At 35.3% G+C, this 25,118-nt stretch overlaps 1 protein-coding gene across 1 annotated transcript in view; it reads left to right on the forward strand.

Moving 5' to 3' along the window:
• Positions 1-23,972, forward strand: part of LOC129217674 (aldehyde dehydrogenase, dimeric NADP-preferring-like) — a 65,855-nt gene extending 41,883 nt beyond the window's left edge. The window contains exons 11-13 of the mRNA XM_054852004.1: positions 6,405-6,540; positions 8,287-8,437; positions 22,626-23,972. Coding sequence (XP_054707979.1) covers positions 6,405-6,540; positions 8,287-8,437; positions 22,626-22,661 — 323 coding nt within the window. The 3' untranslated portion in view covers positions 22,662-23,972. The remainder of the gene's footprint in view (positions 1-6,404; positions 6,541-8,286; positions 8,438-22,625) is intronic.
• Positions 23,973-25,118: the final 1,146 nt, after the last annotated feature.

Below are 25,118 nucleotides of genomic sequence, written 5' to 3' on the forward strand. Positions count from 1 at the left end.
TTTCATCATTCAGAGAATAGCCCGGTCAATTTAGACATAAAAATAGTGATCAAATAACAAAAATTCCGGGAAAGCTAAATTTTTGTAGAGACCTTGGATTTAACATTACAAATAAAGTGCCAAAAGTCCCCGTCGATCCCATGTGCGCTAAAAAAGTTATTCGGGGTCAAAGGTCAAAATTTTAGGTTTTTGGATTTTTCTCAAAAACGGTAAGTTTTATCGAAAAGTACCTCAGACCAAAGTTGTAGATCTCAAAATTCTCTATAAAAATGGTCCTTATGATTTTTATCTCCAAAACCAAACCATTTCCCAGATATTGCGTACTCTCAAAAGACAGCCAGTCACTTACAGAATTCCCTCTACTCGCATGGCCTTGAATAACATCTGGCTATTCTAATCCGTGTGGCATCGTTCACGTACTCGGAGATGCCCAACCCACTAAGGGCATGGGCGCAGCCCTCAATATCGTGGAACCCCCCCCCCCCTCAAAAACAAGAGTCTTCTCCAAAAATTGAGAAAAATACCCCTCTAAACAACCCCCCCCCCTTAAATGTTTTTTGAGCTCTCAAACTGTAACCACATTTCATACAATAAAACATAGTTTGCCTGGCGAGTCGCATTAGTATCTGATATTCCTTTTTTAAGAAGATGATCCGAGTTTACCCACTTCTGCTTATCAAAGAACTCAAATTAAAATCTGGAATTGCAAATTTTCGCTGTACAATCGAATTCTTCAAACTTGTCATCGTATTATGTTTGGATCATCAGCTCTTGTTCTGCAAACTGGTTACTTTGAGAATCCAAAAAATATAACACTATGTATTGCGGATGACCATCAGAGAACTTGTTTCGAGACGGATTACGACGACCAGTTCGAAGATGGACAAAGAACATTTACAATTCCAGATTTCAATTTTGAAGCTGAGAGAATACTATGAGCTCATTGATAAGCACAACTGGTAAAACTCGGCAGCTCCCTCTTTCAAAAAGGGGACTTTCGATAAAACTTTGAAAGAAATTGCTTGATAGCGTACCTACTGAGTAGTATGGCTTTCAAAACCTCACATGTCATACTAAAGCAGCGAGACGATAGGTAAAATAACAGAAAGAAGTGTCAGGTACAGTTTGTTGTCTAACCAAAAGAGATGGATTTATTCAATTCAGATTAGAATCTAGAAATATTAAGCCACAATACCATCAAGCCACAATTTCAATCAAGACCGAAAATTATGAGAAGCAAAATAGTTCAACTCGCACGCCAAACTTATGTTTTATTGTAATCAATGTGGTTACAGTTTGAGGGCTCAAAACCCATTAAAGTTTCTTTAGCTACGTCTTTTGTTTTAAAGGGTGACTTATGTGGGCTGTTGCAAGCAACATTAATATTTTAAAATTTTTATACTTAACCTTTGTTCTCTATCATAGGTAAATTTGACATTTTGAGCCAAAGTTATAGGCTAAGTGAAGAATTAACATTTTTTTTACTAGATAAGAAATGCTTCTATTGCTCTTTTTTTCCGTATCTATGTAAGAATTAATTAATATGAAAGCAAACTTTTACAAATCATAACTTCTAATGTTTTTTCTCTAGGTACGGAGCAACACTGTGTTAATCAATTCTGACACTATATTGGTCAAATTCAAGATTCAACGCATGTGTGGAACTTTAAAATAGTTTATTATTAAAATGATCTAATGCAATGTGTAATCTACACAAAAAGCCTGCTCTTAAGAGCGATAACATCAAATTTATCAAATTTTGATACTTGATGAAATTATTGTAACTTTTTCCAGTTTTTATGCATTTATGATCAACTTCAAGACGGAGCGACACCTCAAGATATTTTTTGCGGTCGAAATCCTTTTGCATAACCAAATATCTTTACAAAAGGCAACTTTTCCGGGTTATTACTTAGCGTTTATCAGATTTTGATTTTTTTCAATCCACCCTAATGAAGATATCCAGTACTTCAAAAGTAAGTCCACCTCGTACTAGAGTGGTATTAAGTGAAAATGTATCCAGCTTTTGTTGTAAAAAACACTGCTTATTTTGTGGTGAGGAAGCGGATGAAGAGGCTGAAAAGAACAAAACCCAGAATTATCGCAGAAAATTCTTAAATTTTCTACACTTGCATTCAAAGAATCCCTTTTACAATTAGCTAAAGATCGTTCGGAGGTGTACCAAGAGCTGCCCTTGCACGTTTTAATGTTGAGTATGATTTAGTCGCTGCTTTATGAATATTTCTGCGATAATTCTGCGCTTTCTTCTTCTCAGCCTCTTCATCCGTTTCACAGCCACAAAATAAGCAGTGTTTTTGAAAACAAAAGCTGGATTCAAATTCACTTAATCGCGCTACAGTACGAGCAGGACTTACTTTTGAAGTATTTGGCCTTGGAATTAAATCCTCACGTTGCTGCAGAGATTGAACTTTTCCGGGTGTATGATTTTCTGCAATCCACGCGAATTGTAACGGACTTTTGACTTCTTAAACAATCAGCATTCTTATAACTTCTCCCGACACTTGCATCGATTAAAGTTGGCATTCCACGACTGCCCAGCACAACAGTTTCACCTTCAGTCAAAAATTTGTTGCCAATAAAGCAAAATTGTGACATTTTTCTTAAATATTGATCGGCACAAAAAATAGACGCTTGTAATAAATACGTTTATTCACTCGAATTGCACGTTTAACTCTAAAAGAAGCATGTACGTCAGCCCACCTAGAAGGGGTCATGGCCCAGACTGCGCCATCGAAATTTTTAGGGGGATTGTTTTGAGGGGTATTTTTCTCAGTTTTTCGAGGGTTGCTCTTGCTTTTGAGGGGGGCTCCACGATATTGAGGGGTGCGCCCATGCCCTTAGTGGGTTGGGCACCTCCGGGTACGTGAACGATGCCACACGGATTAAGCCAGATGTTATTCAAGGGTCATGCGAGTAGAGGGGATTCTGTAAGTGGCTGGCTGTCTTTTGAGAGTACGCAATATCTGGGAAATGGTTTGGTTTTGGAGATAAAAATCATAAGGACCATTTTTATAGAGAATTTTGAGATCTACAACTTTGGTCTGAGGTACTTTTCGATAAAATTTCCCGTTTTTGAGAAAAATCCAAAACACCTAAAATTTTGACCTTTGACCCCGAATAACTTTTTTAGCGCACATGGGATCGACGGGGACTTTTGGCGCTTTATTTGTAATGCTAAACCCAAGGTCTCTACAAAAATTTAGCTTTCCCGGAATTTTTGTTATTTCCATTGTCTAAATTGACCGGACTAGAAGTGAAGTTGAAGCGCATATCTATTGGTCCAACACACGAAATAGTGGAGGTGTAAAGCAAATTGTTGAACTCGAATTCAAAGGGTCTTCAGAAAACTGGCATCGCAGATTGATTTATCGAGTGGCTCACATAGCACACCCGCAACCCCCGCCGCGCAATCGGTGCAAGAAGAATGAGGGCACACGCTTTGAAAAAAAAATTAAGAAAGAAAAAACACTTAAAATTAAAAAAAAACTTATAGGGAGGGGTGCATTTTAAAAATCTTTTAGGAAAATTAGTAGGGGGATTCATCGAAATCTATGTACGCTACTGGATTAATCATATGTAACTTCTCACAGAGCTCTGAAGAAATTGGAGTTTCACACTTATCGTGTTAGCATAATTCACGGATTGAAAGCTCCTGATCAAATTAAACGATTAAGAGGCTCATGGCTGATTCAACTCTATTTTGTTCGATTTGATCGAATTCTATCTACCAGTAGCGTAGCGAAAAATTTCCTTCTGGTTGAGACAAAGGAGATGTTTAGCTGCTAAATTGGTAGGTTGCAATTGATCGTATTCGATTCGATTGAGTTTTGTTAGAGTTGAATAAGCACGTAAGTTATTGTCGGTTTCTAAGGACATTTATTGATGGAAATGGAACTGAACTATGTTTTCTTTACAGATGATGCTTGATTATTTCATCTCACAGACTATATTAGTATATTCAGAGTACAAGAATTTGGTCCACCGAAAATCCACGCGTTAATCAAGAAAAGATTTTGCATTCGGCAAAAATTCCTAATCCTGGGAAGAATCCAACTTGTCCACGCTGCAAACAAAAACCTGTCAGTGTGCATTGGGAAACGAAAATAAGAATGGCGTGTCATTCCGAAAAGCATAGTATTGCCAACAAGCTAAATAATTTGTATTTAAGATTAATAATACTTTTTAAGCAAAATACCTTGTTACGAATTGCGTGACTTTCGGATCAATCTAGAATATAGGCTTGTTTACGTTGACCAAAAAGCTGGCTCAATACAGTACACGCCACTAATAAAATCACTGGATTATAAAATCAGCCGCTTTTTAAAATCAAATCTGGAAGAACAGAATCATTGCAATACCAAAACATGTTAAAACTATCTTTTTATAAAATCACAATCGCCGTTTTATAAAATCAAACTTTTGAACATCATACGTTAAAAATTGTTAAAGCGCCACCGAGAAGTGAAGGAATCGGTTTCAGAAGATGAGAATATCTCAGAGTCAAATTTGCCTCTTCATTTTCAATAGATGTCAGAAAAGAGCTTGATAATGTACGATGCACTTTAGAACAAAGAAGAAAATATAATGTTGAACGTTACAAAACACTTTGTAAACTCTCAAACGATATTGAATCTTGGCTTTCCCAATTCTGTTAAGAAAACAACAATGCACCTACATTTTAAGATCCTTGTGCAAATAATTATAAAAATAATTTACCTCATGTTTAGCTAAAATGATAACTGTATCCTTAAATACTTAAAACAGAAATAAATGAAGTAATTCAATTCATTTTTAGAGTATTTAAACTTAAAAACCTTCCATTTTTTTGAATGCCGGTTAATAAAATCCCACCAAAAACATTCTGTAAAAAACTAGCCAAGTCTCGATGGAGCTGTTTGTTTATCTCTAAAAAGTAATGAAATCTAGACAAAGTTATGACAAGTCGAAGGTTCCTTACTGCGATTTCTTTATTGTTATAGTTAATGTTGTGTGACTTGGCCGTTAAACATTCTTTATACGTTAGTGGGTACAGGTCAATTTTGTTTACACGTTTTCCAAGTGGCAATTTTCCATCGTCAATGGGTAGCGGTTCTGGCGACAGATTGGTGCAATCGTGTCATGGAGCACCTGGTTTTATACCCTTGTGTACCCTTTAACGGCCAAGTCACACAACATTAACTATAACAATAAAGAAATCGCAGTAAGGAACCTTCGACTTGTCATAAGATTTCATTACTTTTTAGAAATAAACAAACAACTTCATCGAGACTTGGCTAGTTTTTTACAGAATGTTTTTGGTGGGATTTCACTTCTTTTTGTAGAAACATTTAATTTGTGTAATATTCGACTAGACTAAAGTTAGGCTAAATTAAATTAGAAGATGTGTCCCACTACGCTGGACTTTTGCAATGACAGTCGATTTTTTTATGCACCAATAGTAGAAGGGGGCATTACCATATCTCTAATACAGCTGAGACCAGCTGAGGGTTCTTCATTAGATACTTCAGACTTTCGATTTTTGACATCAAATGAAGCGGCCAACCAAGTTGAATATTTTTTGTAAAGGCGGTATGTCGATCTCTAATAGTTTGGTCTAATAGCCAGATCTTCGTTTATCCTAGTTTTTATAGTTTTCCCTTTATGTGTCCATTAAACCCTAACTCTGTACCAAATTTCACCTCTCTGAGTTTATGGGAAGTACTAGTTCTATTTTGATGATCATGAGTGAGTGAGTGAGTGTCATAAATGCGAAACTTTGCTTTTGCTTAACTTCGGAACTAAATGACCTACAGACTTGAAATTTCGGATTTTAAGTATGTGATTATAGCTTACTGGATGACGAAAATTTCTGCGTTCTGGTCTCATCAGAAGGTTCTCAAATAGGGACCTGAAAATGCGGCGAAATGGTTCCAGTAAAGGATGGTACGGCAGTGTTTGCTTCGCGCTCGACTTGGCGGGGGCACTGCCGTGCCCCCCGATCAGCCGCTTTATAAAATCAAATGTCCACAGAACGAATGTGATTTTAATAAGCGGCGGGCTCTGTACAGATATTTTCAGGAGAAAAAGCGGATCATTGTAAGTTTTTTTTCTCAGCATGCTTCTTAACAGAAAGAAAGCGGGTAACTTCACGGGTAGAGTTGGGTAACTACTGGTTGCAATGTGAACGGGTATATTGCAATTCCTTACTTCATGCATTTAAGCTTTGCATAATCTTTTGTAAACTCGCCCTATAAGACATTCATTCTGTTTTATTGCACAAACATTCTCTGTAGATATTCTGCAACTAAAATATTAATTAAAGAACTTAATGAGAAAATTTTTTTGCTTGATATAGCGCACCAAAATGAAAGCTAAGTGAATTGTATTAAGATTTTCTCTTGCAGTGGACTCACTTCCTTTCGGAGGCGTCGGAATGAGTGGTATGGGGACATACCACGGAAAATATTCCTTTGACACCTTCTCCCACAAGAGGTCCGTCTTGGTGAGATCGCTCAATGCCATAGGAGAATATCTTGGGAAGTGAGTACTTGAGAGTAGTATAATTTCAAAAATGTTTTCAAACCTTGAGTTCATTCAGGAAGACAAAAGTCTAATGCACATTATGAAAAAAAAAGTAAACTATGACGAATTCTTCTTGCAATGAATAGTTCTGGAAATAATTTGAATACCAGCTCAATAGTGTTTAATGTTATGAAATTCTTTCGAAAAATCAATTCGTAAATATCATGCAAATTGCAAAAAAGGAAAAAGAGAGATACGTATTAAAACCTTTTTCTTATTTCTCTTGCAGGGGTGCTTCCGAAGGAAGTTTATGACCAGGGCCTCCGAGATATAAGTCGGGCCCCTTTCCAGGTCACCCCCCCTCTCCCCATAAAAATCATTCTATTCCGAACCGGGCCACCTGAAGGGCCAGGGGCCGGGACCCTTGTTTCCGATTAATCTGAAATCTGACATGCTTTCTCATCGCCCCTGGTCGTGACCGCAGGTTGCGCCGTTAAAAGTTTTAGGGGAGCGGAGAAGTTCGAGAGGCTTAGTGTCTCTTTTTTTTGGGGGGGGGGAGGGGTCTCATGCTTGAAGGATACTTTATAGTATTTGAATGGGTTCCCCGTCGCTCTTGAGAATGGATGCGTAGGCTTTTCATTTTGCGAAAAACTAAGCCGGATCTTGTTGCAGTTTTCGTTGATTTTGAAAAACTGAAGCGTTAATTAATAGTACACACAGCGAAAGAAATTACTCGTTAAAGCAGTGTGAAACAAACAAGACAATGTATAAACAAGACAGTGGTAAATTAAAATTTTATTACTTTTCTCCACTTCATAGTTTATATAATTTAAATGTTTAAATGTTTAACAAGTTTCTAAGGTGAATTAAAAGAGGTTTTTCGAACATTCAAGCAGTTTTTACGTACGTACAAATTGACTGCATTACAAACAATAAATACAGAAAACATAGTCATCTATGAGATAAATCGATAAGTTAGTCTAAGTTTAAATCTCAGTAACACAGCATTTTTGCTGAATTTTCGATGCAAGCGTAGCAATCAGGACGAACAAATAGCATGGTACAGCGATGCTTCCTTTTGCCGCGGTAAAAGTAATGCCGTCATTTTTTCCTGCTATAATAATCATAGGTTGAATAGAATATTTATCTTTTTAAATGGTCTTCAATAGACCCTTTATTAAGTTCTAAATTTAATGCTCTTTCTTGCCCAAAACTCGCATAAAGTTAGCTTACATAACTAATGCATGGTGGCGTAAAAAGCTAGAATCAATAGGGACACATCATCAAAATTTCAAAATTTAGAAGATACGTTTTCGAACTTTAAGTACGCCTTATTACTTTAAACAACAAAAACTAACCAGTAATCATCATATTAGAAATTTTTTGTTCGCATTGCAATATTTTAGACTCTAAATCGCTTTATAAACTACTTCAGTGAAACCTGTGTAAGTTGACCACTTGCGGTGCACTACTTTAGTGGTCAACTTAAACAGGTGATCAACTTACAAAGGTTGATTTATATGACAAGGGCTAGTTCTGTGCTTGGAATAAGCGGTCAACTTAGACAGGTGGTCAACTGACAAGGGTGGCCAACTTCACAGGTTTTACTGTATTTCAAAAACGCCCACTATATTTCTTTCCATTGCTGCTTTTTGGAGTTGTGGCACTTTCCTTGCCGGTGGTGCGATATCGGAAGAGTGATTCAAAACAGATTGTATGTAATTATAATAATAATAATGAATCTAATGTGTGTGTTTTTATCAGGGCCCGGTATCCTCCGTACAGCAATGCCAAGACGAGACTTCTGAAGAAGTTCCTAGTGAAGCGACCCAACCTCATACCACCCTATTTGTCTGAGTTGCTCATCTTCGTCTTCGGCATGCTGACCGCCTTGACTGTCAAGGAAATCTTCGCGGTAAGTGTCATAAATGTTTGTCCAAAGGGGCACAAATAAAAGATTTACTGCTATGATATCCATTTTCAGACAGCCAGGATGTATTTTTAGGATTTTACACCAACGAAGACAGATGGCGATAATCCGTGATCCAAAACAGACTTGGTAGATAAGAAATTACCGAAGTTGGCTTTTGATTCAATACTGGATCTTGGTGAATTGTCATCTAATGAAATACCTGCCAGGACTCGTGCAATCTAAAGCCCTGAATCGTAGTTTAAGTAGCGACACATCCGCCATCTTGGGGCTAAACGATGCTTTCATCTATGTCTGCTATTGTGAAATAGCGTGTTTTGCTTCTTGGTTGTGGTTTCTTATTAACCCTATGTTAATTCAGAATCAAGATATACCACATTCAAGTAGCAAAACACGTTACTTCACCATAGCAGACATCAAAGAAAGCATCGTTTAGCTCCAAGATGGTGGACGTGTCGCTACATAAGCTACGATCTAGAGCTTTAGTGCAGTCTTCGCACAGATGTTAAGTTGCCGTTAAAGCTAGGAGTCACAACCAAGTATTAAGTTTCAATTACATTTCAAACATCAGTTTTGTGAGTTTTATTAAAAGCGCAGGAATCTGTTTCGCGTTTTCCTGGTCAGATTAAAACTTTGATGCAGGTTTTATTTTCCGGATACAAAAACAAAACAAATGCAATCCCCGTGTTTAGAAAAATATAATAAAAAACATCTTTTTTCACAGTATCATCTTCAAACAATGATGACATTCGTACAATACTTTCAAAACACGTGGAACTCTCGGAACATCTATATGTTACCTATAGCTGGGGCAAATCTAACCTGGCAGCATTGTGCTATGCAGATCCTGAGAGCATGACGAAGCTACCGGGTTAGGTTTGCCCCAAATAGGGCCTTCACTCACCAACAGTTTAGTTTCAAAAATTACCACGAGTGTGGTAATAGACGTTTTTCATTTATCCCATGCTACTTTTACCCAATGGCGTAGCTACAGTTTCTGCCGCCCGGGGTGGTTATTCTATTTGCCGCCCTTTCATTGAGACATATCGAATACATTAAACCATTAAAAGCTATTGAATTTATTGAAAACTTCATTTAAGGAAGCAAAGGAAAACTAGTTTAATCTGTATTCTTCCTACAAAAAAGGGGGGGGGGGGTCAGGCGCCTATCTCGGAGAAATATTCTGGATTTACATCAAAAATTGTAGTTAAATGTAACGTTTAATGGGATAGGGTTCTCTACCGAATCTTTATCGAAACTGAAGTCGGGTTTAGCCTTTGGGGACGATAGGGAGTCAGCTTTTATTCTGCAACAAAGTTTCAACAATTTGTTTTCCCCGCATTTACTCAGCACTGGCAAAGAAACAACTTTTACAGAAATATATTTGATATTTATATACAGAAACAGATATATTCTATTACAGAAATATATTTAATATTTGAATATTTTTCGAAATTTAAGTTTTAAAAATACAGTTTAGGTCTGTCTTAGAGGATGTTAAGTGACTGAGGAAGATTCAAGGGCTCACTACAGAAATATTTCAACTTTGAACACTGAAATGATCGTTCAGTCATACCAAAACCTTACATTTCGAAGTGCTGAATCGCCGCCCCGAAAAGTATACCGCCGGGGCGGACCTCCCCTTCCGCCTCACCCTAGCTACACCACTGCTCTTCCCCTTTTAACCAGATTACTTTAAATTTTCTTAGTACATCTTGCACTGACCTTATAATTGTAAAACAAATGAGTGCGATACGCTTTTTCCCACCACTCTTATTTTTTTGAAACGTGTGCATAAAGATATTTTCTTAAAGAATGAAAGGGAAGATCTTGAATGACGGGAAGCTTAAGTAGAAATAAGAAAGAGAGAAATTACCTTTTTAATGAAGTCTTTCAAATTATAAATAAATTTATTTTATAATTACTCCTTTTTTATATTCACTAATCTATTTAAAATATGCGTGTATATAGTATATGCACGTGTTTACGCTTAGATAAAAACTTGATCTCGTTTTACTTTCCATATTCTTACGCAAAAGTAGATGATACAATTTATCTGAGATTCTCATGAGTGACAATTGCACCAGAACCATTTGAGACTTTTTTTTTTTTTTTTTGGCAAAGTTGAAACTTGAGGACAAAAGCGACCGATTTTATAAGAAAATAACAAATGATTTGAAGTTTTTTCTTTCCTATCTATTTAATTTACAGACTGATGAAATTTCAATCAGCTTTTTCTCCTCTTCCAACTTTCTTTTCGTCTTCTTGTTTCTTTATTTTGCATGCGCTTAAACGAGTGTATCAACTGTCAAGTGGACAATAATAATAATATTCGCCAGCCGGCATTGATGAAAGAAAGATTTCGGTAGTCCGAATAAACACTCGAAATGTGCCGAGGAAGTGCTTCTGCCTTTTAACAGAAGAGCACCCTATCTTATCGGGTAAACGAAATATTTGGACTAAGTCGTATCAGGAACTGGAGATCCATACGTTGAGCCTTTTAAATCGTAATCAGGCCCTTTAAATTTGTCACTTGTGATGTTTCACGTTCTCGATCGACCGATTACAAACAAACAATGGATAGGCAGGGAAACGTGTGTTCTTTACTTAGCTTTCCACGAAAATGATAGGAAAAGGACTTGTACTTATATAGCAAAGCAAGGCTTTTAAAGGGTGCGTACGCGACCTAGAAAACCTTGAAGGTCATGGAAAATTAGAATAATGTGAAAAAAATTATCTGGAAAGTGCTTGATTTTTTTTTTTTCATTCCCACAAACAAATTACACAAATGTATTTTTGATTAGATAATCCATGGTTAATAGTGTCTAAAATGTTCATGGGGCATTCCACGGTATTTTTGACATTATGTAGAGTCCGTAACGTGACCTTTTTTTGCCATAACTTTTTAATTTACTGTTTGATTTGCAAATTATTTTAATTTGAGCTGGTGTGTTGGTAGGAAAAGATCGAAATAAAATAATATGCTAATCAAACAGTAAATTAAAAAGTTATGGCAAAAAAGGTCACGTTACGGACTCTACATAAATGTCAAAAATACGTTGGAATGTCCCTCATATGTAACATATGCGGCCCATCTGCAGGGTTTTTTTTTTTTTGTGCTAAGAACTTTATTTGGTTTTGTTCCCTCGAATGCTTGAAACTAAAAATAATAATAATAATAATAATAATAATAAGTAGTAGCCCATGGGCGAAGTTAAAATTTTGAGTCTGGGGCAGGGGGACTAAGACCCAAGGTCGTTATTTGGTGGGTCAGGGGGAGTTGATTTCCCCTCAGATTTCAGAAACATATTGTTAACATACATTTGTGTACGTATTTTAAATACTAAAATGGAGAAATGTAATCCCAAACTGATATTTCTTGTGTACTCCATATAATATAGGAAATTAAAATAGGAAAATTTCCAATGATTTTTTTATTATTTATTCATCTAAATACAACTGAAACAATACCATAAGTGACATGCATATAAAGCCTTTTAAAAGGTGCGTTCCATAAGTAATGCGACCAAATTCATAAAAAATCATTTATTGAATATATTCGTAAAAAAATTAAAAAAATTTCAAAATAGCATCCTCTTGCATCGATACACTTCTGTAGGTGGTGTTTCCATGCCTGTAAGGTTTCCCGGAGGGTCTTTTCTTGCTCTTTTAAAACAAGGAAACAAAAAAAGTCTGTGGTAGCCAGGTCAGGACTGTAGGGCAGCTGGGAGCCAATTGGGTGTGGTTTTTTCCCAGGAAGTCGTCGACAATGAGGGCGCTGTGACTCCGCGCGTTGTCGTGATTAAGTTTCCACTTATTATTGATGTCGCTTCGGCAGCGCAAGACCCTCCTTTTCAGTCTTTTAACACTAACCAAATAAAAAAATGAGTTAATATCTTTGATCCATTGTGCCGTGTTACATCAACTCAAAAGGAGGATCACGGGAACGCACGTCCTGACGCTCCGGCAGCTCGCAGACGAATGAGACTGGGCGCGTTTTGAAGCTAATACCACAGACTTAAGAGGATCCAGACGGGACACTGTAGCATAATCCTATGCTATTTTTCTCGGAGAAGACTGGTTACGAACATTATGACAAAAAAGCCAACATTTAGGAGAAGATTGGCGTGAAAATTTTGGCGAAAGTCGCGTTTAGGTGTCGTAGAGGCAATACGTCGCCAATACGGAAGCGCTGCTCTTTTCGCTACGGTGTGTCGTCCGCGTCTTTGGAGGTGGTGAAAGTAATTAAGCCTGAAGCCGTTTTTCGGAGGGAGGGTCGCCAGCGGGGTGTCGTCAAGCACAAGAGAGTAGCTGTTTGTAAAATAAGATTCCGAAAATATCTACTGTCTCATCTGTTCGCGAATGTGAAAAAGCTATAAACTAAAAGTCTTAGATGCTTAAGAATATTAATTATTGAAATAAAACAGCGAATTCGGTTGCTATAATTTGCTATTAGTGCGTTATTTTTATTACAATATGCTGCTTAAAGTTGGAAAAGCTGCAACTAATTTAACGCATTTCAAGTTTGACTTACAATGAGATTTTATCACAGATTGACATTATCATAAACTTATTACTTTTTTTATTCTGAACAACAGGGGTGCCCACCGGGGGTTTGGGTGGGGGGAATTATGGCGCGAATTCCGCCATAAAAAAAATTTTCGGGGGGAGGGGGAGATTCCTAAATTTATTTCTTCAAATAGATAAATTTAAAAAATTCCTGATTTTTTTTAATTTGAAATATTTACTTTTATTTTATTCTGTTTACATTTTATTTCATTTATTTAATCAGTTTGTGTGTGTATGTGGTCTGTCATTGGAACAGAACTTTTCTAGTAAAATAATAATAATAATAACTATTAAAAATAAATAAATAAATAAAAAACATTAATAAATAAATAAATAAATAAACTAAAAGAAAAACGCTTAAAAATAAAAAAACGGAAAGAGGGTTGGGAAATTTTGATAAATTTCGGAAATTTAGAGGTGTTTTGCTGTCAAAAAGTTTTTTTTTTTTTGGAAAAATGGAAAATTTGAATATTTACAAATTAAAATGCAGTTAGCTCGTTTTCTTAGAAAACATCAAAAAATATATGTGCCATTCATATTATTCTTTCTTTTTCACAGAAACATATGCCAAATGTTTCTGTTTAAAATATTATCACGTACCTTTCTTTGTTCAAAGCTTCAAAAATTACCCATTTTATTCTAATCATAATTCATCCGTTAGTTTTGAATGAAACGTGAAATTATAAAAGCTAAGTTCTCCATTCTACAGTACTAAGCATCGAGTCTGCTGCTGATTCATTTTAAGCGCAATTTATGAAGAGTTAATTGAAAGTGCCCATATAAAACAAGAAATCAATGAAACGGAATCTAAGGACTAAAATGTTCAGCGGCTATTTGCTGTTCGGAAGGAATTGTGACTTTATTAATTTCGTATTTTTCCTCCATTCTTCACTGTTTTTCTACTGCATGTACGAAACCTACAAATCAGCTTATCACAAACATTAAATTTAAAATTATATATTACCATAAAATCTGATTTCAAAGAATCAAAATAGAAAGATCTTGAGATAAAACCGTTCATTTCATATACTTATGCATTCGATATCGTGTTTGTACACTAATATCTTTGTCTTGTTAAATTATTTTTTTTATTTCATTCATTTATTTATTTTTTTTTTTTTTCAAATTAATTTTTTAGGTCGAGAAGTAGCGGATAAAAAAGAAAAAGACAGTGTGAGAGAGATAAAATTGAATATTATAAGCAAAAGAGTTTAAAATTTCAAATACTCAAGACTCTTTTAAACCTATTGCTGATTGAATGCTAATCACAACCAACTGAAAGCACTATATCATAACTTACTCATTTTTAATCATTATTGAGCAGAAAAGAATCTGTTCGATAAATAAAAAAATTTTTAATGCACACTTTTTCCTTCACGCAGTAATTCTAACCTTAAAAGATAGAAGAGCAAAATAAAGAACATAAGAGAAGCAGAAGAAAATCATCTTGCGTGCCCCTGCACGTTGCTTTCTCTGCCACAAACGGGTAACTCAAGTTGTAACTAAACAGAGAGGTTCCAAAGCTCTTTCTGTTGACCGCTATCCGATGTTTTCCGTTTTTCTCGGACACCCTACCTAGTTTGTAATAAGTAAAGAGTAAAATAAATCGGGTAATTTAATACTTTCATTTGAATGTTCCAAAACAGAGTGAATCAAATGGTTAAATTTTACTGAAAGCGTTCTAAGATTTAAGGAAAATGTCACGGGAATGAAGATTTTAGCGATCTTAAAATATTGATTTTAAAACATTAAATAACGACATTTGGAATACGACATCTTATATTTGGAAATTTTTAGACTTTCAACCCAACTACCTAAGAAATTGAAACGAAAAATTGAAAAAAAAAAAAAGAGAAGAGAAACCTCTGGGAAAGGGCCCTACAGACTTTGTTGTAGGGGGACCCAAAACTTATATATCCGGACCTGGTTTCTTTTATGAAGTTTCTCTCAACGTAACTATAGGGCTACAAGCAAATAATGGTGGAATAATTTCTCTTCAACTACATATTGAGCTAATAATCAAAATATTTGAGGAGAATCTCCTAAGATTGCTGTTCTAAATTTAGATTATTTTTTCATTGCGTATTTCTTACTTACAACATAAATGATTCCTTAGGCATTCCTTAGACAAAGATTCCTCAGGTGAGAGAGATTCGTTATGTCATTTTAATTGAAGTAACTATTGGGCTACAAGAAAATAATGGTTAAAGAATTTTTCTGGAACTACATATTGAGCCAATAATCAAAATTAATCTTATTTCAGTTCGTATTCATATGAATGTACTTTAAATAAAGTTTTAACATAAATCACTTTTGTGAGAATCACAAGATTTTTTTCAGAAGCATACGAGTAAAATCCTTTTGTTATGGAGAATTATATACCAGGAATTTTTATGGTATACATTTGGATATGGCGTTAAGGAATACTACCGCTCAATTTATATAAAAGCAAAGTTCTTCATTCTACAATATTGGGCATAGGATCTGCTGCTAGATTCATTTCAATTGCAATTTAATTAAAAGTGCCAATATACAACAAGAAATTAATGAAACGGACTCCAATGACTAAAATGTTCAGCGGCTATTTGCTGTTCGGAAGGAATTGTGACTTTAAATATATATATATATATATATATATATATATATATATATATATATATATATATATATATATATATGTATTAATATATTCATTCTTCACGTGTTTTTCGACTGCATGTACACAAAAATTCAAAAATTGAATTAAAAATTATAATTTACCATAAAAAAATAAAAAATTCATTTAAAAAAATTTCAACACACACACACAAGACAAAGCTGAATAAAAGTCAACTTTTGCTGTTCACCAGTAGTTGCATAATTTTTACTGACTGTTTGCAGCTTCTTTTACTTTTGAAAACCATTTTGTAATTGAAATTACTTTTCAATTATGTTTATTGATTGAAAGATTATTATGTATCACGTCAGATTTTTTGAGAAAAAACTTTTTTTTTCATGTAAATGTTTACCTATTTATAAATTTTGTATGATTTGTGGAATTCAAAATCTATTTTTTTTAATTAGATTTTTAAATGTATGTCCCAGGCAACAAATTATTAAAGTTAAAACTCTGCAATTATTTCCTGCGTATCACTAGTCATTGTTGTACTAATCTTTTTCTTTAATTTATAGTAATTTCTCAGCTCGTTATGTTTCGCTTTAATTTGAATTTTCACAAACACTAATGCAAAAAGTTGATCAGATGGTTGCAATTTAATTTCCCTAATTCAGATATTCTTGTGACATTTGCATTCCGTGAGTCTTTTTTTTTTTTTTTTTTTGTTATTATATTATTTCTTTCAATTCATCTCATCAGAAACAAGCACTCGCTTTGTCATGACTATAAATAATAAAATACTGGAAAAAGTCATAGTTTACGCGTCAGCTTTATGTTTTAGTTTCGGGAACGCTTCTTTTACAGGCATTAAAGTGAGCAGATGGGAGTCAAATTCATCAACTAAAAAGTTACAGCATGCATTGCACAACGGTTAAGTAAGGGCTAAGGGGGGAGGTGAATGTGCTTTCACAACCATCCGATAAAAATGTTGAAAAATTAAATATGTTTATTTTTTGGACTATTTATGTATAATATTAGAAGAAAAGATAGAAGTGAAATATGCTTGTGAGTAAAAAGTCCATCAATTCCGCAAGTGTACTTTTCTTCCAAACGCAATTTAACTGCACAGTTGGATTTCAACAAAGCAAATGCCCGCTACACACATCTGGCATCCATTCTTCAGAAAAAAAGCCAGGAATAGAGAACGATCACAAACTATCTTGCTATCATTGATCGGACATCGGGGTGGTAATTAGTATCCCGTCGTGTCTGTGGTCATGTGTTCCCCTCAACAAACCTTGCGCCCCTCTTTTTTCTTGGAATTCCGAGTCAAAAGCTATAGCAACCCAAGCAACTTCTGAGCCAATTCCGAGAAACTCCAATTCAACATTGGCGCCAAACGCGTGCTCACTTTCCCTGTATGTTAGCTTTTGTGTCATACCATCATTATTAGAAGTCGTTGTTTTCTCGGCAATACACTCACGCAGTGTCCAATCTTCTACTTTTACTATCTTTGCTAATACCCCTCTTCCACCTAGTCCAGCAAGGTATTGTCCGTTTTCCACGAGAAGGCTACTCCGACTACTGACGAGGACTCCTCCTTCGTCACGTGGTATCCGATGATTCTATTTCGCTGTTTTCGGCAGAAGGTATATTCGGATCATAGCATTTTGTTGTAAAGGCAGCAGTTTTTAAAATGTAAGAATAACTAAAATGGCAACAGACAAGTGAAGCAAGTGATGAAAAGGACACTAAGACTTTTTCGCACATTAAAATGCACGCCCAAGTTAGGGTGGTCTGGTTGTCTCATTTAGAAGCGCGTGGGTATGTTTACCGATCACCCCCTCGTAAAATGGAACTCTGCGTTCGAGAAAGCCTGGCGAAGTGCCTTCTCGTGAAAAACGGACAATAGAACAATCTGCTCCGTACCGTTGCGTCAGGAAAAACTAGTATGTTGTGGCCATCACGAAACTTTCTTCTATATATATATATTTTTTTTTCTGATCCCTCCCCATGCTTGACGAGGAAGCAATATTCCCAACAAAAACAAAATTACACATGCAAAAACTTGACGACCATCCCAATATTTGAATTATTGATAAAAAAGCAAAGCAAAGAGCGAAAATTGAAAGTTATTTTAAAAGCCTTGCTTGAATTTATTACAAATATTTTAGTTGTTAACAAACATAAGATGGCAACAGTTAAAAATTTTAAATCATTGAGATAATATTTCCGATCATTTCCATACAATTAAAATCACGAGAAATAAGCAGACGATAATCTATTACGATTTATCATTCTTATTGTTGCATTAATAAAGCTATTTTTATTCGCTAAAAAATAATGATAATAAAAATAAATCAGCACCTCTTGGCGCGATTGGCGCCAAAATTGAACCGAAGCCTGTTTACATATGGATTCACATATATTCCAAATTTCAACCAGAACGTAGCATTACTTCTTGATATAGGGCACACACAATGGAAAAAAAGAACGGGCGATTGCGCTACCCCCTTTTTAGCTGTTGACACCAAAATAAAATCAGCTTTTATACCCACTAAGGGCTACTTGCCGATAAATTTTTCTTTCATTCCGTTCATTATTTCTTGAGATACAGCAGTCACAATTGACGACAAAAAACGTTATATAGCTCAACCCCCGTTTGAGTTATTGACACCAAAATTAAATCAGCACCTGTTCCTGTTACTGGCAACATATGGACCAAATTTTGTTTGATTCCGCCAGTTACTTCCTGAGGAATAGCAATCACGCGTGACTCAAAAAACGTCCCATTGCTCCACCCCCCTTGGAGGAATTTGCGCCAAAAACCAATGGGCACAAGTTCACATAGGGGCACATATGTGTATCAAATTTCGTTCGATTTCATGCGGTAGTTTTTGCTGTAGAGCGGCCACAAAAAACTGGTCACACACAGACGTGACACACATACACACACACATACACACACACACACACATACACACAGACAGACAGACATTTTCCGAAAATAGTCGAAATGGACTCAGCACACCTCAAAACGTTCAAATCCGTCAAAATTCGAAATTCGAAAATTTGCACGAATCCAATACTTTCTTCTATATATTAGATATAGAAGCAAGTAAAAATGGTCTCATTACTTATGGAACGCACCTTGTATGTAAACATTATACAACGTTTAAATGCAAAAAAATTCCTGTGGTGTAAGACCACCCCAAATCGCTAGTGAAATGCTTTTCATGCTCTGCGTTTTGATCAAGTTCTTTAAATATTTTTCTTACTGCATGAGACACACCTAGGCCACGATTTACAAATTTTGGGCCTCCTTGCAAAGCATCACCTGAGTCTTTTGGCCTCTCATTGCTGTGGAGCACCCCAGAACTGCGGTTGCGTCTACATCTAGGCCTGCACTCACCTAGCTGGAAACGTTTTCAATTTTGGATCAATTGTACCAACAGACAACCAATTTCACCTTTTGAGCTGTTTAGTATTTCACATATTTTCCGTACAGTGTTTATTCTTTAAACTAAGCCTAATTCAACACATGGATCGTTCCCGAATATAGGCTGCATCATCTCTTCGGACTGTCATGAATCGTGTTGTGAGATTATTTCATTTCAATTTATCTGAAGACATGCTTTTATTTTATGGGTAGAAGATCACTTTGCCTTCATGTTATGAAAATCTAAAGCTTTTGTGACTCTAAAAAGCTTTTACAGTTGCACTTGTATCCAGTTTAAATTAAATCTTAATTCCGTTATCAAACTCTAAAGCTAACTATTGTCAGAAATGTTTGTCATGTTACTGAATCTATCGGTCAGAAATGCTTGGTTTTCCAGAAATAGTACTTGAAATGAAACATTAATCTGTTGAATGTTTCCTAACATCACTAGCTAATGAAACATTTTTAGTCCGGCAAACTTGAGTAAAATGAACTTCCTTCTTACAGGCAAAACGAACTGCTCGCGTGAGCACCTTGTGCATGAAATTTTTAGATGCATTCGTTCCAGCTTGTAGCATAGCCAGGATTTCCTTTCGGAAGGGGTTTAATGAAATTCACATTTACTCAAATTCAAGTTTTCTTGTGAATACGGACAGGAGAGTTATGTATGAAAAAATGGACATCCTTATTTTTGAATTTTCTTACTCATTTCGGAGAGAGTCCATACGCTATGGATCTTCTCTTTCTTGGTTACGCCAGTTTCCGGCATCTTTCATGTGGGATTTCGGCATTTCAGCGGAGGTTTATTCTTTGTATTTACGGCTTCAATTTTCAACGGTTAGTTTTTCACTGTGTTGATTTGATTCTGTGCTTGCTCGGCACCTTTTTTTGTTTTGTAGCTTTTTCTAACCATAAGTGATATTCGGACAGTTTTTCTCTATCTGCGTCAACGACAAATACCAACAACAATGCAATCCATTACCTACCAGGGTATCATGCAATTCACCAAAATCTCAGGATTAACTCTTTCTCATTGGTTCATGAACAAAATCTTCAGACATCTTCGTTTGGTGTCAGTGTACCACTTTATTGAAAATTAATCGTTCATATGTAACGTTCCTGTTGCGAAAATATACCTTTCAAACTTCTATACTTCCAGAATTTGTTTCATCCGAAAGGAAATTTTCCGATCCAATAGCTGACAGAAATGACTATTTATACATTTCTGCCTACTTTTCTACACCAACGACGATTAAACACCACTCGAAAGAAAATGATATCGTACTTTCATTGATCTCAACACACCGCTTGAAGATAAGATCAATGACGTGGCTGGGCGAGCATTAACATAATTACCTGTGCTACTTTCCGAAGTTTTGTTTTGATACGTCATAATTTCTCTGTTCTCTAAGGGCACAAACTTTCAGTTCAGGGTTTAACTTTCGGCACCACGTAACATTTTAATTTGAATATTTACGCAAAAGTAGCAACTGAACAAGTACTGTTAATAAGCACAACGTTTTGGCGTGTATACGTGTTAAGGCGTGATGGCATATTGTTCACAAAAGTAAAATAGTAATAATGATGAAGGTTTTGGTTGAAGTTAATATGACACTTATATACCGACAGTGGTGAGTTTAGAATGTCGAGATACTACAGGGGCAATATCCCGGGAGGACAAAAGTCTGCGGGAGATTTTTGTGCAATTGATGCAGGAGGAGCAAGTGGGTGGTAAAAAAAAAAGCGGAAGTGGAAGCGGCAAATTTCCCAGCTCATAGGCGGCGGAAGTATTAACCCGGCACTGTTTCTCAGTTCACCCTGTTTTCAACTAACTGCTTACTCTGGCTTTTATCAAGTGTTAGAAACGAGCGAAATTGGATGCAGCCCCCCTCCCCCGAACTTACAGCTTTGGGAGGACGGAAAATTTCAATTTACCGGATAAAATTCCAAATTTCTCCGAATGATAATTTTTCCGAATCATCAAAATTTGCCGAATAAGGGAGTTCTTGGAAGGTCAGAGTGACATTCCATCGAGACGCCTCTCACTGACTGTAGTTGATTCATGAGTTTCTTTCCTTTATACTCCGGAAAAGTTCTCTCCTTCTCTCTCTTTATCATCGCGATTATTTTCTACTGCTGTCTTCGTACTAGGTTTTAGTTATAAATAAAGGTTGAAAACACTTTGCGTTCACACACACACACACGAGTCAAATACACATCTTAACAAATACGTATGGAATACAAAAATATATTTTTTTTTCTTCTGGAAGTAAGCAATTGTTACAATGTTTCACAGAAAACCTTTTTTTAGTACCAGACTCAATCCAGAAGACCAGTGAGAACAATAAATGGAACTAAGTAGTGTTGTACATAGCTTTCTGATTAAATTGTGCCCTGTGCAGAAATATTTAAACAATTGTTTCCTATTCGGAAAAACGTTTCATTCGTGCTAAAACTTGACCACGGATAGATGGCGGATGACCTTGAAGCGAAACATCATTTGTATCATTCGTAATTGTTAGAATCTGCCAGAAAGTACCGAAAAGCAAGAGGTACGGTCTCGCTAATCCTATCTATTCTGAAATAATACCAATAATATTTTTGCTTCAAGGTCATCCGCCTTCTTTTCGTGATCTAGCGACACCTACGTACATTTTGCTCTGCAGTTGAGGTCGTTATCACTAAATGTTTTTTGAATGATCACATAAATGACCAAAATCTTATATTTTTTTTATTACTACTCGAGATCTAGGATTATATGAGTATATCTGCATTACGTATGGTTCAACAATGAAACTTTTTGTGGCCGAGCTAAAGATATAATGACTGTTAAGACAGAAACGTTTTGTGCTGAATTCAAAATAAAAATCAATTTTGATAATTCTTCTTAATACAAAAGACAGTTCGTTGAACTACAGATCGTTTTTTTTTTTAATGTCTTAGTGATACGTTCGGAATTGGTGCTATTACTTTGCTGCTTGGAGTTCTATTGATATTGTGAGGTTTTATAACCTTGAGGTCAAAACTGTTGTTTCATCTGTTCCTAATGCAAAACTTTTTTTACGACTGCCCATGATTTTATTTATTGATTAATCACAGAGTTAATGTGAAAGTTATGCTTTTTTAAATGTCCGTGTAAAACTCCAAGCTCGTGTCAACTTCATTCATTTTCTTCTGCTTTTCTCAAACTTTTTTTTACTGAAAATTACATAAACTAAAAAGATGTCGTTTCTCTGTGGTATTCAAGCATTTACAGAGCAGATCAAGTTCTTCGATGCGCCATTTTGAACGTTCGAGGAACTTGCGTTGATAAACTCTCTTACATGTTTGCAGAACATTGAAAGAAATTTTTCCGTTGCATGTTGTTCCTTCGAAAACGCAAAATTAGATTATATTACAAAGTGAAAATAAACAATCTGTGACCTCCTATCATATGTCTACAGAAAAGCATAACGTCTTCGATTATCTGCCACTTTCATTTACCAATCCATCGACTTAAAAATTGACTGATCAAAATACAAAAATTAAAGCCCTGCCATGCTCTGATATTTCATTTCTATCTTCTGCAGATAGTTCCCAACGAAACCCTGCCAAGGCCCTTGTGATGTCAGAGACGGACCCTTTTCTTATTGGAGGGCCCTTCCAAATCATCTTTGGTCCCCACGCCTCCAAGACCATCCTTTGCGGTACACTTCAAAAAGTTGGCTTCTATATAAAGGACGTCGTCGCAGATGACGACACTTTATTTCTTTCCACAAAATGTCACTTGTATATTGACGAATCCGAATGTATAACATACGGCAAAGTCAGTTGGTACATTATAAGGGCGGGGGCCGGGTGTATAGGGCTCGTCATGTTTCGGGCTATGTTCAGCCCCTATGGACACCTTATATCAAGTAAGTCGAGTCCTTTTCCAAGTAAGTCCGCATTTTTGTTGAAGTGTTGTTCATACGCGTAATGCATCTAGTTTTGAAATATTTATGTTCTTGAGATGCATCTGTTGATGTATTTAGACAGAAAATGTCACCATGTTGTATAGTTTATATTGAAGTACAATTGTATATGTGTTGGTCTACTTTGAGGACGATGACCTTAGATTTTCCGCTCTAGGACACCTTGCGTTTGGAACAGCATCTTAACTGAACCGCATAATATAAACGTAATTCTTCATTTATCAAAATGAAATTCACACCTTAAGGTTTTCCCTTGTTAAAGTTGTTCATGATTGTGTTCTAGTTTGTGTCTTGTGTACTGCTGCGGCTATATTTTGAAGTTAAAAAAAAAACTGAAATAAAGCGTCAAAGCTTTCAACAGGCAAATCGAATGGACATTTTGTGTATTTTTTGAGTGAGAATTACTTAAAATTGAAATTTTCGTAAACGAAATTTGTCTTTCAGATATCTTGTTAAATTTATTTACAAGCATAAGTTACACAAGTCGTTTTTTATTTTTTTAGTGATTACGTACTGCAATGTGTAACACTTCTTTTAAAATCAAATTTCCATTCGAAACATTCTTGAATTGAAGTAACGTCGTCACATAGAGTTTCTAATTTCAATACAAAAAAGTGTAAATTTCCCTTGAAACTTGTAATTGAACATTTTAAATTTTTCTTCGACGCATTTTCTGCAAAAATATTTTTAAAATTTTCTACCTAAATATTTTGATGAAAAATATTACTTCTGAACCTACCACAAACGTATGTGATCAAATTTATGTAAAGTCAAAAGTTGTTCAATTTGATCAGTATTTTACTTTTCATGAGAAACACGGATGCGTAATTTCGTACAGGGATGTAATGTAAATATGTTTGAAGAAGTTTTTGTGTTGTTCTTTGCATAGAATATGTATATTTTAAAAAGTTTTCGATGTTATGAAATTTCTGTATTTAATTAGTGTTTGAATAAAATCTATTTATCGCCAAAAATTGCCTTTTTTTACCTTTAAATTATTTTATTCTCAGCAGTAAATCTGTTTCATTCTCTTGAAGCTTGGTGTTGTCAATATGCACGTGAACTAAAGCAAAAAAGTTTTCGTTCAAATCTTTGATTGACGCTACTAATTTCATCATACCGGAATGCCAAATTTGTGTACCTTAAATAACGTACAATGGTAAAAAATAAGATCGCCAACTTCGGCAGTATAAGAATTTTGTTTCAATGTTGTGCTGACATTTTAATGTCGATAAGACATCGAATTTTCGACCTAAGGTGTAAGACTTGAATAAGAAGAGATATCAGCTATGTAAGAATGTGTTCTCTCTAAGGTAAGTAAAATAGTTCATAGAAATATTATCTGGTTGAGTTTTGTGTTAAGAAAAAAAAAATCTCATTTCAAATGCCTCCTACTGAGTGTAAACTAGAGTACTTATTTATATTTTGTTCTTTAAAATTTTCATTATGAGTATTTTAAAATCAATTATAGAGTGATTTCACCTCCGGACAAATTGGGCTAATTTATTCCTTACACTTTTATGTACATACAAATTATATAGAAGCTAAAGGCTAGAAATTTACCGTCCTTGTGAAAGTACTTTATTTGTGAGATTTTTTAAGCAAAAAATGTTTTTTAAAAACCTTTTTTAATTGCTATTTTTAAAATAAACTTCTGTCCGTGCAGGACACTTTTAGAAATCTATTTTAGACTTCCCAGTTCTAGCATTATATCATTCAAATTGATCGTTGCACATTTTTTAAGAAAACACTTTGGTTACCTACTAATTATTTTTACATTTTAATTTCGTAAAGAAACAAATTCCAAAACATAAAAGTTTTTTTCCGCAAAAAGTGAAACTAACTTCATTTCCCCCAAATTTAAAACGAAGTTTTAGGCTTATTTTGGTGGAGTTCCATCTTTTGCCGTGTAAAATATTGTGCTCGTTTTATGAGTATTAGTATTACGTTAATACATAACCGAAACTTGAGTTTGATGAACTATAGTTTAGCACTTATAGAATGCATAAAATTTAATGACAAATAGCTGAAAAGTACTACTGGCCCCTGGCTCGTGCACTCTTATATACATGTCATCCGCACCTTCTTTTTCTTTCGTTGACATGGACT

The sequence above is a fragment of the Uloborus diversus genome, chromosome 2 (genome assembly GCF_026930045.1).
Source record: "Uloborus diversus isolate 005 chromosome 2, Udiv.v.3.1, whole genome shotgun sequence".
Taxonomy (NCBI): Eukaryota; Metazoa; Arthropoda; class Arachnida; order Araneae; family Uloboridae; genus Uloborus; species Uloborus diversus.